Source organism: Myxine glutinosa, chromosome 4 (assembly GCF_964187855.1).
Source record: "Myxine glutinosa chromosome 4, kmMyxGlut1.1, whole genome shotgun sequence".
Lineage (NCBI taxonomy): Eukaryota > Metazoa > Chordata > Myxini > Myxiniformes > Myxinidae > Myxine > Myxine glutinosa.
In genome coordinates this window covers 213,668,449-213,691,494 of record NC_136264.1, presented here as the reverse complement: position 1 = coordinate 213,691,494, position 23,046 = coordinate 213,668,449, and the positions used below count along the sequence as shown (strand labels likewise).

At 50.7% G+C, this 23,046-nt stretch overlaps 1 protein-coding gene across 3 annotated transcripts in view; it reads left to right on the top strand.

Moving 5' to 3' along the window:
• The window catches only part of LOC137425699 (rho GTPase-activating protein 26), a 117,883-nt gene that overhangs the window by 67,222 nt on the left and 27,615 nt on the right, over positions 1–23,046 (top strand). For all 3 annotated transcript variants that reach the window (XM_068114387.2, XM_068114389.2, XM_068114388.2), the window contains 3 exons: positions 4,363–4,405; positions 4,513–4,575; positions 7,941–8,015. In XM_068114387.2, coding sequence (XP_067970488.2) covers positions 4,363–4,405; positions 4,513–4,575; positions 7,941–8,015 — 181 coding nt within the window. The remainder of the gene's footprint in view (positions 1–4,362; positions 4,406–4,512; positions 4,576–7,940; positions 8,016–23,046) is intronic.

Here is a 23,046-nt window from a genome sequence, read left to right as displayed (position 1 = left end):
TGTCCGTCGTGTACTCGGACACGGCCGAGAGGTGACGCTGCTGCCGGGCCGACCACGGCTCGGTGACCTTGCCCATCGCGAAGATCAGCGGCTTGTGGTCGACGAAGGCAGTGAACGCCCGGCCCTCGAGCAGATGGCGGAAGTGCCTGACCGCCAAGTGAAGTCCGAGCAACTCGCGGTCGAAGGTACTGTAACGGCGTTCGGGCGGGCGAAGCTGCCGGCTAAAGAACGCCAGCGGTTGCCAAGCTCCACGCACCCATTGCTCGTGCACCGTGCCCACCGCGTAGTCCGAGGCATCGGTGGTGAGGGCGATCGGTGCATCGGGCGCCGGGTGCGCGAGCATGGTGGCGTTAGCCAAGGCGAGCTTCGCGCCCGTGAACGCCGTGTCCATCTGCTCGGTCCAGGTAACGTCGCCTTTGCCCGGCTTACCTCGGAGAGCTTCGTGCAGGGGGCGCAGGAGCTGGGCGATACGGGGCAGGAACCGATGGTAAAAGTTCACCATGCCCAGGAACTCCTGCAGCCCTCTGATCGTGCGGGGGCGCGGAAACCCCTTCACCGCCTCCACCTTGGCCGGCAGGGGGACGGCTCCGTGCCTGGTGACACGGTGCCCCAGAAAATCGATTGTGGCGGCGCCGAACTGGCACTTTGCAGGGTTCACAATCAGGCCATGCTGGCCCAGGCGTTCGAAGAGCGTGCGGAGGTGGCGTAGGTGCTCTTCGCGGGACGCGCTGGCGACGAGGATATCGTCCAGGTAGACGTAGACAAAATCCAAGTCGCGCAGGACGCTGTCCATCAGTCGCTGGAACGCCTGAGCCGCATTCTTCAGACCGAAGGGCATGCGCAGGAACTCGAAGAGTCCGAATGGCGTGATGACCGCCGTCTTCGGGACGTCCTCCGGCCTGACGGGGACCTGATGGTAGCCGCGTATGAGGTCCACCTTCGAGAAGAAGGACCTGCCCGCCAAACGGGCGGAAAAGTCCTGAATGTGGGGGACGGGGTAGCGGTCGGGAGTCGTGGCGTCATTGAGACGGCGATAGTCCCCGCACGGTCGCCATCCCCCGCCGGGCTTCGGCACGATGTGCAGCGGCGACGCCCAAGCGCTCTCTGAGCGCCGAACGATGCCGAGTCGCTCCAGGGTAGCGAACTCCGCTTTTGCCACCGCCAGCTTCGTCGGCTCGAGGCGGCGTGCCCGGGCGTAGACCGGTGGCCCGACGGTGGGGATGTGATGGGCCACCCCGTGCTTGACGGCCCCCGCCGAGAAGGTGGGCCGCGTGAGGGCCGGGAAGCCGGCGAGGAGGCGGGTGAATGCGTCCGCTGCCGGAAGCGTACAGACCAACGTGGCCGGAACCGAATCGTTCGGCAAGCCGCTTGGCAAGCCGCTCGTTGAGCTGGGCAACGCACATGCGAGCGAGCTGAACGTCTCGGCCTGGACAAGCCGTCTGCGCTTGACGTCGACCAGGAGCCCATTAGCGCACAGGAAGTCCGCGCCAAGCAGTGCCATGGGCACGTCGGCGGTGACGAACGTCCATCGGAAAACCTGCCCTCCAAACCGCAGAGAGAGGCAGCGTTTTCCGTACGTACGGATGGGCGTCCCGTTCGCGGCAAGCAGCGCGGGGCCCCCACCCGCGGCGTGCTTGTCTGACGTGCCGGCGGGAATGACACTCACCTGTGCTCCCGTGTCGCACAGGTAACGGCGCCCGGAGAAGGTGTCCGTTATGAACAGCAGGCTGCTCGAACGGCCGGCGCTCATCGCCACAATTGAGCGCCGGCCCGGGCGTTTCCCGACCCGTTGAAGGAGCACGGCGGATGACACCGCCGAGCTTCGTGGCCGAACTTGGCGTGGAACCAGCACCAGGTGGTGGAGCTGGAGGAGCGCGGCTGGCTCCGCCAGGCCGGTGGAGTCGACGGGTTTCCCCGCGGTGGCGGTTTTCGCCGCGGCGGTGGGCGGGGCGTGGCGGCGTTCACGAGGTGCGTATCAGCATGCTGCTGAAACTCAGCGTGCTGTAGAAGATGATGCTGTGGAACAGCAGCGTCGAAGGCCATGACGGCCACGCCAACGCTCGCCCGCGTGTCCGAAGCGGCGAAGTACTTGTCCGCCTCGGCCGCCAATGCTCGGGGTTCCGTTAGCCCGGTCCCGGCCAACGCGAGGCGAACCTGCGCTGGAAGTTGGCGACGGAAAAGCGCCCGGAATAGCGAACCGGGGGCTTCGTCGCCCAACAGTGACAGCATATGGTCCATTCGGACCGACGGGCACGTCTCACCGAGCTCGGGGAGATCCAGGAGGCGGTCGGCCCGTGCGTCGTCCGTGAGGCTGAACGTGGCTAGGAGTAGCCGCTTGAGTGCCTCGTACTTGTGGCCGTCCGGTGGGTGGCGAAGGACGGACACAACTCGAGCGGCCGTGCCGGGCCCGAGGGAGGCGACGACATGGCAGTAGCGCAGGTCGTCGTTGGTGAGGCGCCGAAGCTGAAATTGGGCTTCGGCTTGAACGAACCAGACCTCGGCCTGGGCCTCCCAAAATTCGGGAAGTTTAATCGCCATTGACTTGTCGTTGGCCATTGCAATGGCGTCGTGTTCGGAAGGATCGCTACGGCAGATCCAACGTCGAGGGTCACCAGTAAAGCGCGGCGTTACGCGCGCTGCTTGTGAGCAAGGAGGAAGCGGACAAGCGGTAACATATGAACGTCTTTATTGTAAGACTACACTGTAACACTGAACTCCTCCGGGCTGGTCGCCCGGTGTATATCATGAGGCCACGTCTACCCCTCGGGCGTGGCCACCGCCCACTTGGTGCGTGGAATGATGTCACCACGCCAGTGGGCTTTTGTGTCCGCCACAGTATGCTCAATGTATTGAGGTTGTTAAACTGAGGAGGCTGAAGACGCACATTAAATGTTATCACCTCAGTTCTAACATGGCACGAGTCGTCCCTCGCCATGAAAAACGTCAAACATCTCATTATCTTATGAAATCGTAGCTCATCAAAGACACTGGATTCTGCTCCCTCACTACAAGACAGCATATTCCTGGTACCTTCTGATTTCCATATTAGTCCTTTAAGTGACTGCCTTTATTAGCCCCCTTTGGACTTGTCCGAAACGGGGACTTATGGATTGGGTCTCGTCCGTCCATCCATGTGGTGTGTGCGTGCATCTGCAACCATATCTTGTAGATGTATGGACCGATTTTGTTCATACTTGGTGCAGACAATACATAATGGTATACAATGACGCACGCTGAAAGGGAGTACTCAGTTTTCACTCTGGTTGTTTGTTTGCTTTCTTGTTTTCTTGTTTTCTTGTTTGTCCAGGCGATGTCTCAGCCATCATTTGAGCTAGAAAGCTGAAATTTGGGCACATTAGTGAGTAGTGATGTGGCTATAAAGGATATTTTTGATTTATTGATTAATCAATTAATCGATTAATTATTTATTGATTAATAAATTAATTATTGACTTTTTTTATTAATGACCTATTTAATTACATTTCTAAAGGTTACATCTTCAGATGAAGCACTAGTGGTTTAGTTATGCTATTAGCCAATTGATTAAGAAAATATTTTATGATAATCTTTTATTGATTTTAATTATGCAATTAATCAATCAATTATTGTGCACCTCTCCCTCCAAATATACTCTATGAGCTGCACTGCGGTATTTCCGGGCACCAGAGGCTGGAGGATATTTAATTATTTGGCATGGCGGCGGTGTACTTTGAATGTATCTGTACTTGCTTGTTTTCTTGTTGTCATGTTTGTTTGCTTTCTTGTTTGTTTGTCCGGGCGATATCTCAGCCATCCTTTGAGCTCGGAAGCTGACATTTCGGCACAATAGTGAGCAAGTCCTTTGGCAAAAACGGTATTTTTGTTTTTTGCTTACTCAATTAATTGATTCGTCACTTCATTGTCATCGATTTATTAAGTACTTATTTATTTCCTTTTTCATCTGGGCTATATCTCAGGCACCTTTTAGTTAGGAAAGCTGATATTTGGACACGAAAGTGATCAAGTGTTTTGGCTGTTTGGCCAAGTGTTATTTTTAATTTTTGATTTATTCATTAATTGATCGATTATTAATTAATCAATCGATTATTGTGCACCGCTCCTTTCCAATTCCCCGTGGCTAACCCCCGCTCTAGCAGGGAAAATGGCCTTAAAATGCATGTTGTGTTGTGTCGCTCCTTTCCAATTCCGTCTCCATGTGCTGTATGGCGGCATCGCTGGCGCACCGAAGGCCGAAGGTGCCCCGGCGATGTCGTGCGCTGGAGGATATGTTATTTATTTATTTGTCATGGAGGTCGTGCACTTTGAATGTAGCTCGACTTGTATTTTTTTGAATGTAAATCTAAATTATCTAAATCTTTGCAGATTTACGATAAAAGTTCAATACATCGGCAAAGACAGGAAGAGAGTAAGTTTTCTCACATTCTTGTTTGCACCATAAACTTTGTTTTGTTTACAACATGCAATGTGATCATTGATCACCCTTTTATAATGATTGTCGTTGTGTGCTGGCAGTGGATCTCAACAAAACCGGGTTCGAGTTCGTCACAATGTGCTTTGAGCTCATAGAGAAAAAAGGTGAGGGAAAGTCTCTTTTCTTTTAGATCAATTGATACTGTCGTCATGTTGTTTGTGCAGGAACTTCATGAAACGGCAGATTTACACTTTTTTGAATACAGAGTTAAGGTTCGTGGAAGAGCTGGAACACAAAACGGATAAGGACACAACATAACAAAAGGAAATTTCAACATCAGACCCGAGGGACAAAATAAACGAAGACGGACAAACAAGGAATGCGGGTAATGAGGGGTAGGGGAGAATACGAGGGATGGACAAGATGGGTGCAGAAGCAAAAAAAATATTGGGGGAAGGGGTGGTTTAACGGGTGTAGAAAACGTCACGGTTTTGGATGAGGGGTGATCTGAGATGGTGCTGATTAGTGGTCTTGGAGACCTGGAAGGAAGAATGAGATTGGAGAGAATGTGAGAAAGTTTATTCCACAAGCAGGACAAGAAAAGAAAAGAGGAACAAACGAGTGGAGGTGAGCAGTGAGTTTCATTGGAAGGGGGATGCTGGTGGACCACTTGTGCCCTGCAGATACCTGGGAGGGAGGGTAAAGCACAGTGAGGACAGAGGGTGCAAGACCAGAAAGGAGCAGTGGAAGATAGAGAGACCACTGACCTGTCTGTGATGACGAAGTGATGACCTAGACTCAGCTTCAGCGCGGGAGATTCCAATGATCTTGAAGGCCTGGGTTTCCACGACTTCAAGCTGAGCAAGGTGTGAGGCAGGGAGGCTAGCCCAGGGGGTAGAGCAGTACCCAATCAAGCTGTGGATGAAAGCTTTGCAGGTGGATAGGTCAGGCGTTACAATGAAGAACTTTGTATATTGGAGGAAGCCCAGTTGGTGGCTGGCTTTGGAGGCCAACTTTGAAATGTGGTTTGCCCAAGAAATATGGCTGACAGTGAGACCCAGGAGTTTTAATGCCTGGACCTATTCAAGAGGGTTGTTGAGAAAATAGATGGGAGGGTTTGCCGTATAGTCATTTTAGAGAGGGAGAGAAAGAGACGGAAAGAGAGAGGGGAAGAGTGTGGGATTTCTCGAGAAACATATTCCAAGTGTTTGACCAGTTTCTGATTTTGTCAAGGTCTAAAGAGAGGGAAGAAGCCTGTCTATCTGAAGGATGGGGGATGTCAACAGTGGGTGGAGTCATCAGCAGAGAAAAAGAAGATAAAGTCAGAGAGATAATTGATGACGATTAGGTATAGGATGAGGCCTAGAACACTGCTTTGGGGGCACACCGGCCTTGACAGGAAGAGGAGATGAAATTACTCTATTGAGTGCCACATGACTGCAGGAGTGGAAGAAGTCGGTAAGCCATATGTGGAGTTTGTCCACAATGTCATTGGCAGAGATTTTGGAGAGTAAGAAGGATGCCAGACTATCAAAAGTGTGAGATATGTCTGGAGAGATGGCCTGATCTCATGCGTGATACTAAGGGCTTCCATCCATTGTCAGGAGAGTACAGGCAGCATGTCAAAGGTAGAGTGACCTGGTCTGAATCCGAATTGATGATCTGAAATGAGGTTCTGGAGAAAAGGAATTATTTTATGTGAACTCTGATGATTGATTCCATGACCTTCCTGATGATTGGAAGTAAGCTGATGGGTCTGTAGTTAATGGGTATGTTTTTGCACCTTTTTTGTTTAGTGCAGTGATATTGGCCGATTGCCAAGCCGATGGAAGATGACCTCGGGTAAATGACAGGGTGAAAGGAGCAGAGAGAGGAAGTGCAAGGGCAGTAGAGCAGGTTTTTAGGACACGCGAGCTAATGCCGTCCTGTCCAGTTGCAGAAGTAGAGTCGAGGTTTGACAGAACCTTTTCAATCTTCTTAGGTGCAAAAGGCACGGAGTCCAGGAGCAGTTGGGTACAACTGGTAAGGATGGGTACAGAGAGAGATTGGTTGGGGACACAATATTTGGAATCAATCAGAATTGAGGCATTCGGTGGTCTTCTCACGAGTGGAGGCGGCTGTCGTGTCATTTCAAGTGAGGTAAGGGATGGAAGGGGAGTATACACCAGAAACAGACTTAAGAAGGCACCACCATGTTTTAGAGGAGAGAGACCAGTTTGAAAGTTCATTCTTGAGGTTGGACAGATGTCGTTTTCTGGCTCTCTTGAGAGGAATGATCTGAGTTTGCATTTGGTCGGATTTGCCTTCCAGGAGGAGAAGGCAAGTTGTTTCAGGGCAAATGCGAGACCACAGTATTCACAGTTCCAAGTGTGAGAGAATGGGTAAGATAATTGAAGACAAGATGGGATGAATCTGTGCGCAAGGGAGAGCAGGTTTCTGTGGAAGAATTCCCCAGCTGAATTCATATCGGAGGCGGAAGATATAGGAGACCAGTCCCTAAGTGTGACGGCTGCTTGTAGTCCCTGCTAGTTTGCTTGAGTGAACTGCCAGACTCGCCGGCACTGAGTCTGTTCTCCGACAATGGCTATAGAGATGTTGACCCTCACAAGCATATGATCGGATGAACGAATTGGAGCAAAGGAACAGCAGGAAACATTCGTCAGAGAGAGAAAGAGAGAGGAGAGATAGAATGTAGATGGTGTCGTCACTGTTTGGAGGACGGTACACTGCACAGACAAACACGAGGTTGTAGCACAGTGTAATTTGTATCCAGATGTACTCCTAGGGTTTGTGAGGTGGAAGAGCAGTACACGGAGTGTGAGAAATAGAGGTCTTGATGTACAGAGCGACTCCGTGGCCAGGATGGCATTCAGGCCTACCAAACCAGAGGAGACAATAGCCAGGGAGTGATACTAACGAGTCCGGGTCGTCCTTCAGATGATGTCAGGTTTAGCGGCCTGGATTGAGAGATCTGTCAAGTTTGCAGTGGAGCCCTTGAATGTTTGAGGCCCACACAGTTATGGACAGGGGAGGAGGGTCTACCAGTAGGGTGCAGGAATGTGGAAAGGAGCAAGGAGAGGGAGCAGGGTGGGGGAAGCTGGGAGGGTGAACACACTTGAACACATTCCCTTTCATTTGACACAGAATCCACACACTTATGCTGAACATTTATTAATGACATAGTGAGTCCAATTTACATCCTTTACCCCCTATCACCATCCTTGCAACAATATGAAGTCGATTAAGAAGAGCATTTTAGTGTTTAAAATGCTTATCTTTTTTGATGTTCCCATTTGTGGATACAAGTTTGATTTCTGCCTTTTTCTTTTAATTCTCGTTGGGATTTCAGAACCATCTGTTGTCAGTGTTGTGACCTCTTTGGTAAACGTGTCAGGCCATACAGCTGTATATGGGCTTTGTCTCCTTCCATTAGTTTGAACTGTGGTGGATTTTAGATAATCTTCACCGTTTTAGATAATCGTTGTGATTTGTTGGTCACACTTCTGCTTTGAACATTTGCTTGCCCTAGGTCTGTTAGAAGAAGGCCTCTACCGGACCGTGGCATCAACAGCTAAAGTGCAAAAGCTTCTGTCCCAACTTTCACGTGAGTCTAATGTATAGAGATTGTGATGCATATTGTGTCGCTTTCACGGCTATGCGATAGATGGCTCGACCTGTGAATTTTGAGAACCTAAACCTTAGTCTCTTATTCTATTTCTAACAGTGATGTACAGTATCCTTCAGTTAGAATGTAATTTTTTTTTGAAGAGATGGTCTATGACTGAATGGTTAATTTGAAATTAAACTTGACAGCTGTGATGCTAAATTGCGTGCAATTACAGAATGACAGAATGACAGAATTACAAAAACAGAAAGCAGAAACCAAATTGAATGCAAAGCAATAAAAAGAAAGGCCAGAAATGAAAACAAGGCCGTAAAACTCCCATTGGCCCAATTTTGCTCCCTGCCGGGCCTCATTAAGTCACCCTATCCCTAACGACCATGGTTCCTTAGAGATGAGCCATCCTCCGGGCGGTGACCAGGCCAACATAGTATATCGCGGCAGCCACGGCGAAGGGGTGCTTCATGGGACCCGTTGGACACGACGCACGTGGGCCCAGTAGATGCACCCTGCCCAGAAGTTGTGGCATGTCCTCCTTAACCGTATGTTGAAAATGATCAGTGGGATTTTGAAGAAACTATTGGAGATAAAATTAGTGATGGAAACGCTTTTGGGGGAATTGTGGACCTTAGGCTCCTTCGGTATCGATCTCTTCCAATATCAATATATTGGTGGGCTCATACTGGTATATACCGGAATATCAGTATCAAAGCAAAAAAAAAATTCAATAATGACACATTTTTTAAAACGGGTTCTAAAAATACGTCATGGTCCAATGGTCCATTACTTGTTCATATATGATGTACACCATTGATACGGTAATCCACAGCATGCATCTTGCACTCGATCTTCACAAATTATGACAATTGTATAAAAGAGAATTTGGTTTATAAAGAGTAAAAAGAGTGAGGGGTTCAGTTTTGTCCTTCGTTCAAATTATTTTTGAAGGATAATTTATAAAGACAATAGTCGATTACTATTAACTTCATTAAGCATTAATTGTAGGTAGTAGCGAGTGCTCGGTTAGATAGCTCAGTAAACATTATCGATCAATAAAAAGATAGCTTGCCCTATATTGCCACACGACGCCATGAACAGTATACAATATCTATCGGCAGTTGGCACAGACCTCACCGCTCCCCCTCTCCCTCTCCCTCTCCCTCTCCTGGCGAACAGCTGTAGTTTATCTCACCCACGTGATGACGACATGGACAGTTTCGATATATATCAGCAATCGGCACGGACCACCCCTTCCCAAGCGACCAAGTGTTGTTATTGTTTATATCACGCACCACGATGACAACAACAGTAGCGCCAATGGCAGGGAAGAAAATAAACTACTCGATTCCACGGTGATTTGCATATGCTGAGGGATCCTTTGAATACCATATTGGTAAGGGGATGCCGGATGATGTGGTGTGGAAAGAAAAGGAGGAGGGGGGAGTATGGGTTTTGAGATGAATACCATTATGGGGTTTGGGTGTGAAGTTGGGACTGGGAGGTGAAAGGACGAGGGGAGAGGTTTGAGATGGAGGAATGAACGGGTGAATTCAGGTGAGGGAGGTTTCCCATGGGAGTTACTGGGTGAGAGATGAGTGATCTGGTGAATTCCGGTGAGAGAAGTTTCCCATGGGAGTTACAGGGTGAGAGATGAGTGATCAGGTGAATTCCGGTGAGAGAAGTTTCCCATGTGAGTTATGGGGTTTGAGAGGAAAGATCTGGTGAATTCCGGTGAGAGAAGTTTCCCATGTGAGTTATGGGGTTTGAGAGGAAAGATCAGGTGAATTCAGGAGAGGGAGGTTTCCCATGGGAGTTACTGGGTGTGAGATGAGTGATCTGGTGAATTCCGGTGAGAGAAGTTTCCCATGTGAGTTATGGGGTTTGAGAGGAAAGATCAGGTGAATTCAGGTGAGGGAGGTTTCCCATGGGAGTTACTGGGTGAGATGAGTGATCTGGTGAATTCCGGTGAGAGAAGTTTCCCATGGGAGTTACAGGGTGAGAGATGAGTGATCAGGTGAATTCCGGTGAGAGAAGTTTCCCATGTGAGTTATGGGGTTTGAGAGGAAAGATCAGGTGAATTCAGGAGAGGGAGGTTTCCCATGGGAGTTACAGGGTGAGAGATGAGTGATCTGGTGAATTCCGGTGAGAGAAGTTTCCCATGGGAGTTAGAGGGTGAGAGATGAGTGATCAGGTGAATTCCAGTGAGAGAAGTTTCCCATGGGAGTTACAGGGTGAGAGATGAGTGATCAGGTGAATTCCAGTGAGAGAAGTTTCCCATGTGAGTTACGGGGTTTGAGAGGAAAGATCAGGTGAATTCTGGTGAAGGAAGTTTCCCATGGGAGTTACGGGGTTTGAAAGGCAAAAAGGCCAGGATCTTGAGGACTGAGGAGTTACTGTTTCGAAGCTGAAGGGCAAGGGACCAGCGATGGATGAGTAATTGACGTTTTAAAAGGGTCGACAGATGGATTGCTAGATGGAGGGATTAAAGAAGGATTGAGAATTGGATTCCTAGATGGAGGCATTAAAGAGGGATTGAAAGATGAATTTAAGATGCAGGGATTAAAGAGGGATTGAAAGATGGGTTGATGGATGGAGTGGTAATAGAGGGATTTGAAAGATGGATTGTTCAACTTGAAGTATTCACTCCCACATGGGGCTTTTCTTCCCTAAGATGAGAATGGTTATTTTAGCCCCTACTTCAACTTGTATTAAAAACGTATTTGTTTTAACTTTTAAAGCAAGATCAGTATTTGGTAATCGGCACAGGCAGGTATCGCTATCGCAATTGCGGATAGTCATCCCGATATCACAATCGTGGGTCGTCGTACCGGTATCGCTATCGCAGATTTCCTTATCACTATCACTATCACTATCGCAGATCGCTGTACCAGTGCCGTACCGGTATTGCTATTGCGGATTTCCGTATCGCAGATCGCCGTACTCTTATCGCTATTGCAGATCGCCATACCAATACCATTATCACTATCGCAGATCACCGTACCAATATCACTATCGCAGATTTCCATATCACTAACGCAGATCGGCGTACCGGTATTGCTATTGTGGATTTCCATACCACTATCGCAGATCGCCGTACCGGTATCGTTATCGCAGATCGCCGTACCGGTATCGCTATCGCAGATCGCCGTACCGGTATCGCTATCGCAGATCGCCGTACCGGTATCACTATCGCAGATCGCCGTTCCGGTATCGTTATCGCAGATCGCCGTACCGGTATCGTTATCGCAGATCACCGTACCGCTATCGCAGATCGCCGTACTGGTATAGCTATCGCAGATCGTCGTACCGGTGTCACTCGCAGATCGCCGTACCGGTATTGCTATTGCGGATTTCCGTATCGCAGATCGCCGTACCGGTATCGCTATCACAAATCGCCGCACCAGTATCACTATCACACATCACGTACCAGTATCACTATCGCAGATCACCGTACCGGTATCACTATCACAGATTTCCGTATCACTATCCCAGATCGCCATACGGGTATCGTTATCGCAGATCACCGTACCGCTATCGCAGATCGCCGTACTGGTATAGCTATCGCAGATCGTCGTACCGGTGTCACTCGCAGATCGCCGTACCGGTATTGCTATTGCGGATTTCCGTATCGCAGATCGCCGTACCGGTATCGCTATCACAAATCGCCGCACCAGTATCACTATCACACATCACGTACCAGTATCACTATCGCAGATCACCGTACCGGTATCACTATCACAGATTTCCGTATCACTATCCCAGATCGCCATACGGGTATTGCTATTGTGGATTTCCGTATCGCTATCGCAGATCACCGTACCGGTATCGCTATCACAGATTTCCGTATCACTACCACAGATCGCCGTACGGGTATTGCTATTGTGGATTTCCGTATCGCTATCGCAGATCGCCGTACCGGTATCACTATCGCAGATCGCCGTCCAAGTATCGTTATCGCGGATTGCCGTACCGGTAACGCTATCGCAGATCGCCATACCTGTAACGCTATCGCATATCGCCGTACCGGTATCTATATCGCGGATCGCCGTACCAGTATCGTTATCGCAGATCGCCAAACCCATACCCATATCGTTATCGCAGATCGCCATACCGGTATGGTTATCGCAGATCGCCATACCGGTATGGTTATCGCAGATCGCCGTACCGGGATCGTTATCGCAGATCGCCGTACCGGTATCGTTAACGCAGATCGCCGTACCAGTATCGCTATCGCGGATCGCCGTATCGCTATCGCAGATCGCCATACCGCTATCGCAGATCGCCGTACCGGTATCGCTATCGCAGATCGCCGTACCAGTATCGTTATCGTAGATCGCCATACCAGTATCGTTATTGCAGATCGCTGTACCGGTATCGTTATCGCAGATCGCCATACCGGTATCGTTATTGCAGATTGCCATACCGGTATCATTATCGCAGATCGCCATACCTGTATCGTTATCGTTATCGCAGATCGCCGTATCGTTATCGCAGATCACCGTACCGGTATCGCTATCGCAGATCGCCGTACCAGTATCGCTATCGCAGATCGCCGTACCGGTATCACTATCGCAGATCGCCGTTCCGGTATCGTTATCGCAGATCACCGTACCGGTATCACTATCGCAGATCGTCGTACTGGTATAGCTATCGCAGATCGCCGTACCGGTATCGTTATCGCAGATCGCCGTACCGGTATCGTTATCGCAGATCGCCGTCCCGGTATCGCTATCGCAGATCGCCGTACCGGTATCGCTATCGCAGATCACCGTACCGGTATCGCCATCACAGATTTCCGTATCACTATCGCAGATTGCCGTACCTGTATCACTATCGCAGATCGCCGTTCCTGTATCACTATCGCTTATCGCCGTACTGGTATCGTTATCGGAAATCGCCGTACCAGTGTATGTAGCTATCACAGATTTCCGTATCACTATCGCAGATCGCCGTACCGGTATTGCTATTGCGGATTTCCATATCACTCGCAGATCGCCGTACCGGTATCACTATCGCAGATCGCCGTACCGGTATTGCTGTCGCAGATCACCGTACCGGTAGCGTTATCGCAGATCGCCGTACCGGTGTCGCTATCGCGGATTGCCGTACTGGTATCGTTATCACAGATCGCCGTTCCAGTATTATGTAGCTATCACAGATTTCCGTATCACTATCGCAGATCGCCGTACCGGTATTGCTATTGCGGATTTCCATATCATTATCGCAGATCGCCGTACCTGTATCACTATCGCAGATCGCCGTACCGGTATCGCTGTCGCAGATCACCGTACCGGTAGCGTTATCGCAGATTGCCGTACTGGTATCGTTATCGCAGATTGCCGTACCAGTATATGTATCTATCACAGATTTCCGTATCACTATCACAGATCGCCGTACCTGTATCACTATCGCAGATCGCCGTACCGGTATCGCTGTCGCAGATCACCGTACCGGTAGCGTTATCGCAGATCGCCGTACTGGTATCGTTATCGCAGATCGCCATACCAGTATATTGTTACAGACGCGGTTGTGGATGTTAGTTTACCGAGCGGTTTGGTATGACCACGTCTGCACAGTTTACCCGATTATGCTCGAACGTTGACTAGTCGCGCTACGCTAGATCAATGAAGGAAAAGACACACGGCTGGATTAAAATGACACGACACCAAGGGTTCAGTTCTCAAGACCTCCGGAGGAGGTTATATTAAGGCGGAAGGTTAGATTACAACTACAAGAGGGACATCATAGAAAGACAAGCACTTAGACACACTTATATTAACCCCAACAGACGACAGATAAACGGGACAAGGCTGACTCACACGGGGATTGATGGCAAGGAAAGGCAGGCAGTCGATGGCTCCAGGTGCACCTGGGCTCAGGGCAGAATCGACCCGGTTCGGTCCGGTCCAAAGATGCGGGGAGGTATCGTCGCACTGGGGGTGGCGTCCTCTGCTCTCCGTAGTTCAGGCGCATCTCTCGTCACGTCCGGTGAGTCGCTTCGTATATCCGGCGGGGAGTGACACGCCCTCGGCTCGTTAGCTCCGCCCCAGATGGAATCGGTCCGCCCTTCTTATTGGGTGCGGGGGGGGGGGGGGTTACCAGGCTCCGCCCTTGACGAGGAGCTGACAGCCAGCCCCTTCGTGGTAACCCCGTCGGAGCGCATGGTCATGGCGGCTAACCGAGCCGGTGTGAGGACGCACACTCCCCGCGCCGTCGCCGCGCCGCCCCCCTCTGCTGTTGTAGTTGTTGTTGTTGTAGCTTCTTCATGGGGAAGAGATGCGGGGAGGTATGGGAAGGTCCTAAACTCACTACTGGTGCCATATAATCACATTCTGGTGCAACGAAGAGTCAGAATTAATGGAAACGAGTCCTTAACTGACATAGACTAAGAATAACTAGCAAGATGTCCGAAAGTTGTCTACGTGAGATGCGGTGGACCTGGGCACGACATTTAATGGGGGAAAAAGGGGAAGGTCGGTTCTACAGAGTGTTGTTTACAGACAATGGGACTAGGGAATGGGGGATTGGGGATAGTTGGGGAGTATTGGGGAAATAGGGGAATATTTACAAGCGGATATGGAGGCCAAATGCCATATTCGCAACATTGCACCCTTCTCTACCCTCGGGGCGTCCCGACCCGATAAATTTTTACCTACTTTAGTGTGGCACGCAGATGTAGTTCCCTCTACTATTAACTCTACCCTGAGTGCGACAGTTTTACAGATATTCACAAATGAGTAAATATGTCCCCCTGCGACGTTGCACCCTTCTCCTCACAGAAACACACCCACAGGATAACCGAATCCGGAAAGAATTCGCAAACTAAACATACAGCCGGTAGGGAGCATTATTTACAAGACTACGCTGATATTTACACTACGATCCAGGACCTGTTTTTGGAGGGACACATGCAGATGTTATGCATAGACAGAGCACGCATGCCAGCATCGATACACCAACCCACGAGTGCTCTGTGGCCTACGGCCTTTAATAATGTGCAGAGCACCCCTTCCAAGCATCAAAAGCACCACCCCATCACACAGTGAGCACCATCCGGTGCACCAATAAAGTGTCTATAAATCACCGGTGGTGTCGCAGCCGGCCGATGTTCTGCCGCTGGTCTTGCCTTCATGTGGTGCACTTGGCCTTCTTACTTCTTTAAAAAATCAAGAAAGGCGCCAACCGCGTCCATTTCTGTATTGTGGCCGTCAGGGGCCAACTAAAAGTGGTTCACCTTGTATGGCATAGGTGCCACGTTGACCCATAGGTCCATCCATGGGTGGTGCTTGGCCGCAAAAGAACTGCGGTCCATTGTGGGTGGCCACAAACATTGCGGTCCATATGGTGTATCGATCCCGGCAGCAAACAGCGAAAGTGCAGGCCCACAACTGCGAAGCCAGCACCTCCCTCTCCTCTCTCTCTACCCCAAAGCCAGATCCTCGGAGGTGGGAGACAAAAGAAGCAGACAAGTGAGTAAGGTGGTAAGGGCACAAAAGTGCACGCAATGTAAGGTAATGCACACTGGGGGCACATGGGAACCAGGTGAGACAGGTACGTTCCTACCGTACGCCCCCCCCCCCCCACCAGGTAACCTACATGGCCCCTCCCTTACCCCTTACTGTATCCACAAAACACAACACTACCCATAAACATCTACTTTACAAATCAACAAACATCCCTACTGTCTTCCCCGTTCCTCCCATAAACCAAATTCGTCTTCTCTCCCTCCTAACCAATCAAATTTGCCATTTTCAACTTTCATCAAAATTTGCCATCTCCAACTCAACATCATAATTTGCCATTACCAATTCATCATCAGTCCCTCCTAGGGAGGGAGAGATGGAATCACCCCAATGTCTCATCCACGTCGTGATGCGTCTCACAAATCCTCACAGCAATTCTCATTTCCTGCAACACAAAACAAAGAAAACACAGGTGTGGAGTCATCATCATCACCACAGGTAAGTGGCTGCGTATGGTGCGACAGGTTCACCAATCCTAACTACTTCCTAAATGACTTTAACAACTTTACACTACCCGGGGTCTTTCTCCGGCCAAACCATTGGCCCTCTTACACTATGGGTTCTAAAAACCAATTCCCATTGGCCAAACTGTGGTGCTTTTCAATTTGGGGTCTCACTCCCCCGATTCATCTCCCGGTGCCCTCGCACAATTTCTGGGCTGTGGCGTGTACCTCTCCCAGCGGGTCTACCCACCTGCACACCTCCACCACTGCAGTTGCCTCCGAGCTTACCTGCTCCTTACCCTAACCTAACTACCTGGGGAAGGCCCTCTGGCGCTCTCCCCACTCGGTGCCCTCTCTGGCACTGGGCTGCCCGATCCACACCCGGGATCCTCAGGCACCCACTCACAACTACCGGCTCCCAGAGCCCACCTGCGGCCTCACCTGGCCGACATCCTCACAGTGGTGGAGTGTCCAAACCAACTACACACACTAACAGGCTACACGCCCAGCCATTTCCACAACACTAATGCACCCATCCACAACACCATTCTGTCACCCGCACCACAGATGCCAATATCCAACCACAATTTACCTGTACCCTCTACCTAACACTTACACTACCCGCCCCGGGTACTCGTGAAAGGGGTCCACTCTTCCCCCATCCACACCTTCGCACCATGCACACCACTCCGTACCACTTACTCCAACTCTCTCCACACACCTGTACCTGCACACCTGTGCTCTCACACCTGGTGCCACCTGCACCCTTCTCTCCCCAAGCGCATTCGCGCTGATCCACAACACTCATTACTCACACACTGCTCCACACACCTGTCCAGTTGCACACCTGTGCAATCACACCTGTCCAGTTGCACACCTGTGCAATCACACCTGTCCAGTTGCACACCTGTGCAATCACACCTGTTCCATCCTCACACACACACGGCATCATCTCATCTAACTACTCCCTTCTGAAACTTGCGCTTCCCAGTCGTCCCTTTAAACTATTGCGCTCCCACGTCATTATCATCCATACTAATCTACCTGCGTCCCCACTACAGGTATCAGTCACTATCTAACCTTAACGTCACCTAATGTCATCTTCGCTAGATCCCTATCAATATAACCTAACCCACCCGGGCTAGTTTTCACTGCCATCAACCCCATAATCTATTGCTCCTTTGCCCCACATGGGAAGGGTGGCAGGGATGCCACCCTTACCCACTGGGCCCACCGCTCACTACCAATTTTGCACATCAAATTTCAACAAATTAAAAATTTGCCAATCACTACCCATCAGCTGCCAATCACTACTGCCAATCCCTTGCCAATCATCAAATTTTGTTTTTCTCTAATTTTGGGTCCAAAACACTAACCTCATCACCCAGTCTACTCACTACTGCCTCTCGGTGCGCCAATTCCCGTCCAAAGCCCGGCTTCGTAAAGCCAAGCAATGGATGCTGGTTGTTTTGTGCCGGCGGCTGGATGCGTCCGGCACTCGGGGCAGGGACGGGGGCCCACCCGGGCCGAGATCCCACGCACCATCTCGGCGCGGAGCCATCCAATGTCCCGATCTCGACCCGCCGGACTGCCTCAACAAAAAGTGGTCGCCATGACGACCCCCCCTATCGGGCTGCCCGCCCCGCCCAGTGGAGCACGGACGCGGCCGTTCAAAGCGAGGCCCAGCACGCACCGAGGGCCCGCTTCGGCTAAAAGTCGCTCTAACCTCTAACCCGTCTAACGTCGATGCTTCACCTGGACGCTTACACCCCGCAGCCCGTTCCTTGCTCACACATCCAGCCGTTCCCATGCTACCTTTCCTTACACACCCAGGTACACCCATTCCACTCACAGCCTTGGCCACACACCTGACCACCGAACACCTTGGCACACATTCGTTGGTCGCACACCTCACCAACACACCTCTTCGCGCCCCCTCCTCTGTCACCTCCTCTGTGACAATCACAGGTGTGCTCTCATTCGCACACCCAACCACGTGCCTCACTACCAATTCCAGCGTGCATTCCCACTCACGCTCTACCATTCCAGGTGTGCATCCTTCCATCCCAGGTGTACATCCTCGCTCACCTGTCACAACCAACTCACTCTCCTTGTCACTCTCACTACTCTCACCTCCATTCTTGACAACGCACTCACCCTTACTCCCGACAGCGCACTCTTTCCCCATGCACCCGTCCGTTACACACCTTTCTCGCACACCCTCTCCCGTCACACCCTCTGTAACACTTACCACAGGCGTGCATTCTTCCTTGCCTTTGACAGCGCACTCTTTCCCCATGCACCTGTCCGTCACGCACCTTTCTCGCGCACACTCCTGCGCACACTCTCCCGTCACACCCTCTGTAACACTTACCACACCGCGCTTCCATGTGCTCCCTCGCACACGCGCTACGACCGACTCACTCTCGCCAGCACCCTCACTCCTTGGCACGCACTTTTTCCTCACACACCCCAGAGTCGGACTTTCTCGCACTCCTCCTTTTTCGCACACCAGACCTGTCGCACACTTCACCAACGGCCTCTCACGAACACCCGGGTCCATCTCGACCCCCAAGCTTCTTAAATCCCCTGGCGCATCATACGCACGACCATATTGGTCACCACTTACACCGGGTCCTCTTCCTCTTCGCTTCTCCTCCATCACCTGCGAATCCCTCATCCGGTTAATGAGCACATCATCACGATCCCAACACAGACTTTGGACCAATTCTTTTATCTCCTCTTTTATCTCTTTCTTATCCCCTCTCCGTCGCTTCTTAATTTCGCTCATCCCCTCTTCCACTTCTTCTAATTTCTGCTTCACCTCTTTTATTCCCCGGTACGTCTCCTCAAGCTCGTCCTCCAAGGCTACCTTGACCGTTTCCATGTGCGTCCTCACCTGCCGGTCCTTCGTCTCCATTACCTCTATCACCTCGTCCAGCCTCGTTGTCAGTCCCTCACGTACCATCTGACATTCCCTCTTCGTCGCTATCAAGTCATCTTTTAGTTCTTTCTGTGTCGCTTTTAAACCTCCTATTACCGCTGTGTTCTTTTGAACCTGCTCCACTAACTCCGTCTGTCCCACCGTCAGCTGCTCCACCTCCTGCGTCAGGTCCTCTATGCCCCCTTGTAACTTTACAGTCCCCTTTCTCACCTCCTTCTCCATGTGCTCCTGACAGTGCCTCACCTCCTCGCGCACTCCTCCGACCTCCTCACTCACTCCTCTTCTGATCTCCTCTCCCATCACTTGCATCTCCTGCCCAGATGCCACCCTCATCTGCTCCATCTCCTCCCTGTGAGCATCCAGTTTGGTTTCTACCCCCATTCTGACCCCCTCTATCTGCTGCCCCATTTGTTTAACTTCCCTTTCCGCTTGGTCCTTCATGTCCCTCAATTTGCCTTCCATGGTGTTTTCTAACCCCTCTAACCCTTTTTGCATCCCTTCCATTTGATTCTCTTGAGCGGCCATTCTGTTTTCTACCCCCGTTAACCCCTCCTGTATTTCCCCTAATCTATTGTCCAATTTCCCAAATTTCTCGTCTAATCCCTTAAAATTATTGTCTAACCCCTCACTGGTACCCCTCGCTTCGTCCCTCATTACCCCCATTTGGTTTCCCATTACCCCCAATTGCTCACTCCGAGCCCTCGCTTCGTCCCTCATTACCCCCATTTGGCCCTCCAATCGCTCACTATCAGCCCTCATTTGCTCACTAGTCTGGGCCATAAGGGCCTTCATTTGTATAAAAAAAAGGTTCCAATCCACCAGGGGCGCTGCCACGGTCGCGGGCGCGGTGACCAGCGAGGCGCCATTTTGCGCGTCTACTACCCTCGCTGCTTCGCTCTCCTCGCGTCCCTCATGTCCCTCAATTTGGTCCTGGACCGACCCTGCCTCACTCTCCACTACCGGACCCCAGCCGACTTGGTCTGCCATAGCGCGACTTTCAAAATTCGGGTTTTTATTTCCGTATAACAAAATCAAATTTCGCCGTTATAATTTCGTCGAGCGCAGTAAACGCGCTCCGGATCGATTCTACCTCCCAAAGTTTGGGCCTAATAAATTTAGTCCCGGGTCCGAATTCCACTCCTCGACACCAATTGTTACAGACGTGGTTGTGGATGTTAGTTTACCGAGCGGTTTGGTATGACCACGTCTGCACAGTTTACCCGATTATGCTCGAACGTTGACTAGTCGCGCTACGCTAGATCAATGAAGGAAAAGACACACGGCTGGATTAAAATGACACGACACCAAGGGTTCAGTTCTCAAGACCTCCGGAGGAGGTTATATTAAGGCGGAAGGTTAGATTACAACTACAAGAGGGACATCATAGAAAGACAAGCACTTAGACACACTTATATTAACCCCAACAGACGACAGATAAACGGGACAAGGCTGACTCACACGGGGATTGATGGCAAGGAAAGGCAGGCAGTCGATGGCTCCAGGTGCACCTGGGCTCAGGGCAGAATCGACCCGGTTCGGTCCGGTCCAAAGATGCGGGGAGGTATCGTCGCACTGGGGGTGGCGTCCTCTGCTCTCCGTAGTTCAGGCGCATCTCTCGTCACGTCCGGTGAGTCGCTTCGTATATCCGGCGGGGAGTGACACGCCCTCGGCTCGTTAGCTCCGCCCCAGATGGAATCGGTCCGCCCTTCTTATTGGGTGCGGGGGGGGTGGGGGGAGTTACCAGGCTCCGCCCTTGACGAGGAGCTGACAGCCAGCCCCTTCGTGGTAACCCCGTCGGAGCGCATGGTCATGGCGGCTAACCGAGCCGGTGTGAGGACGCACACTCCCCGCGCCGTCGCCGCGCCGCCCCCCTCTGCTGTTGTAGTTGTTGTTGTTGTAGCTTCTTCATGGGGAAGAGATGCGGGGAGGTATGGGAAGGTCCTAAACTCACTACTGGTGCCATATAATCACATTCTGGTGCAACGAAGAGTCAGAATTAATGGAAACGAGTCCTTAACTGACATAGACTAAGAATAACTAGCAAGATGTCCGAAAGTTGTCTACGTCAGATGCGGTGGACCTGGGCACGACATTTAATGGGGGAAAAAGGGGAAGGTCGGTTCTACAGAGTGTTGTTTACAGACAATGGGACTAGGGAATGGGGGATTGGGGATAGTTGGGGAGTATTGGGGAAATAGGGGAATATTTACAAGCGGATATGGAGGCCAAATGCCATATTCGCAACAATATGTATCTATCACAGATTTCCGTATCACTATTGCGGATCGCCGTACTGGTATCGCTATCGCGGATTGCCGTACTGGTATTGTTATCGCAGATCGCCGTTCCAGTATATGTAGCTATCGCAGATTTCCGTATCACTATCGCAGATCGCCGTTCCTGTATCACTATCGCGGATCGCCGTACCAGTATATGTAGCTATCACAGATTTCCGTGTCACTATCGCAGATCGCCGTACTGGTATTGCCATTGCGGATTTCCATATCACTATCGCGGATCGCCGTACCGCTATCACTATCGTGGATCGCCATACCGGTATCGCTATCGCGGATCGCCGTACCGGTATCGCTATCGCGGATCACTATACCGGTATCGCTATCGCAGATCGCCATACCAGTATCACTATCGCAGATCGCCGTACCAGTATCGCTATCACGGATCACCATACCGGTATCGCTATCGCAAATTGCCGTACCAGTATCACTATCGCAGATCACGTACCAGTACCAGTATTGCTATCGCGGATCGCCGTACCGGTATTGCTATCACAGATTTCAGTATCACTATCGCAGATCACGTACCAGTACCAGTATCGCTATCGCGGATTGCCGTACTGGTATCACTATCACAGATTTCAGTATCACTATCGCAGATCGCCGAAGCTGTATTGTTATCGCAGATCGCCGTACCTGTATCGCTATCGCAGATCGCCGTACCTGTATCACTATCACGGATTGCCGTACTGGTATCACTAGAGCAGATCGCCGTACCGGTACCGGTATCGCTATCGCGGATCGCCTCACCGGTATCGCTATGGTGGATCCCCGTACCGGTATCACTATCGCGGATGCCATACCGGTATCACTATCGTGGATCGCCATTCCGGTATTTGTGTCTGTGGTCATGTCATGTCATGCCGTGTCATGCAATGTTGATGTCCCACCCCAGTGGAGAGGGATTGTAGTGGGATGGTGGAGGGGAGGGGAGGTGTGGGGGTGGTCATATGTGTTGTTAGCTAGGGTGGCAGTTGATGAGGGATTGCGGAGGGGGGAGTGGTGCTGGATGGTCTTTTGCAGTTTTGAGTGACGGCTGTTTCTACCGTGGGGTTGGCATATTCTCTCAATGGTGGCGGATAACCAAAAGATCTAGACATATTTGTCGTTTCATAACAGTGATCTGTAAAACGTTAGAGCACAAAAGCAAACATTTTGTAGGCCCAATCCACACATGGGTCTTTCAGACAAACCTCATCTGATTTCTGGCAACCCTTGGATCTTTCGGCATTTGGTGGAGCATGAAACCATCTATTACCACAACCAGCAACGACACATCCACCCAGCATATTTGTAGAAATTCGGAAATTAATCGTTTGAGTTGAATCGTACCATACCGCGATGTAACCTGTAAACAGTTCGGAAGTGGAGGTTGTCTTCATGGTATGACGTCATGTCTAATTGTGATGAAGAAGACTATTTCGACTTAATTGCAAAATTACCAACTTTATAAATCGCAAATCGGAAAAAGACACACGATATCTATTTTGTTGGGTATCGAAGGATAGATTGGTGTCGAGGTGGTCTGAGCGTCTAGGGTCCCCTTTTACCTGCTGTTTTGGGGCTTACCTTATATAACCTTGTGCTCCACCAACAAGTCTTGCTCTTCCATGACCATGAGTGTCAAACTTGTAAACAAAAACTGTTACTTTTTATCATACATCCCATTCCTGTGTTACTTTGTGAGTTTAGTCCTTCCTGTTGACCTTGTACAAGCTCCGCCATGAGCTTTCGCTGCTGCACATAGCTGAAAGATGAAGATCAAGATGAAGATGTCATGCTCGAATTAACTAGTTGTTTCAAATCGGG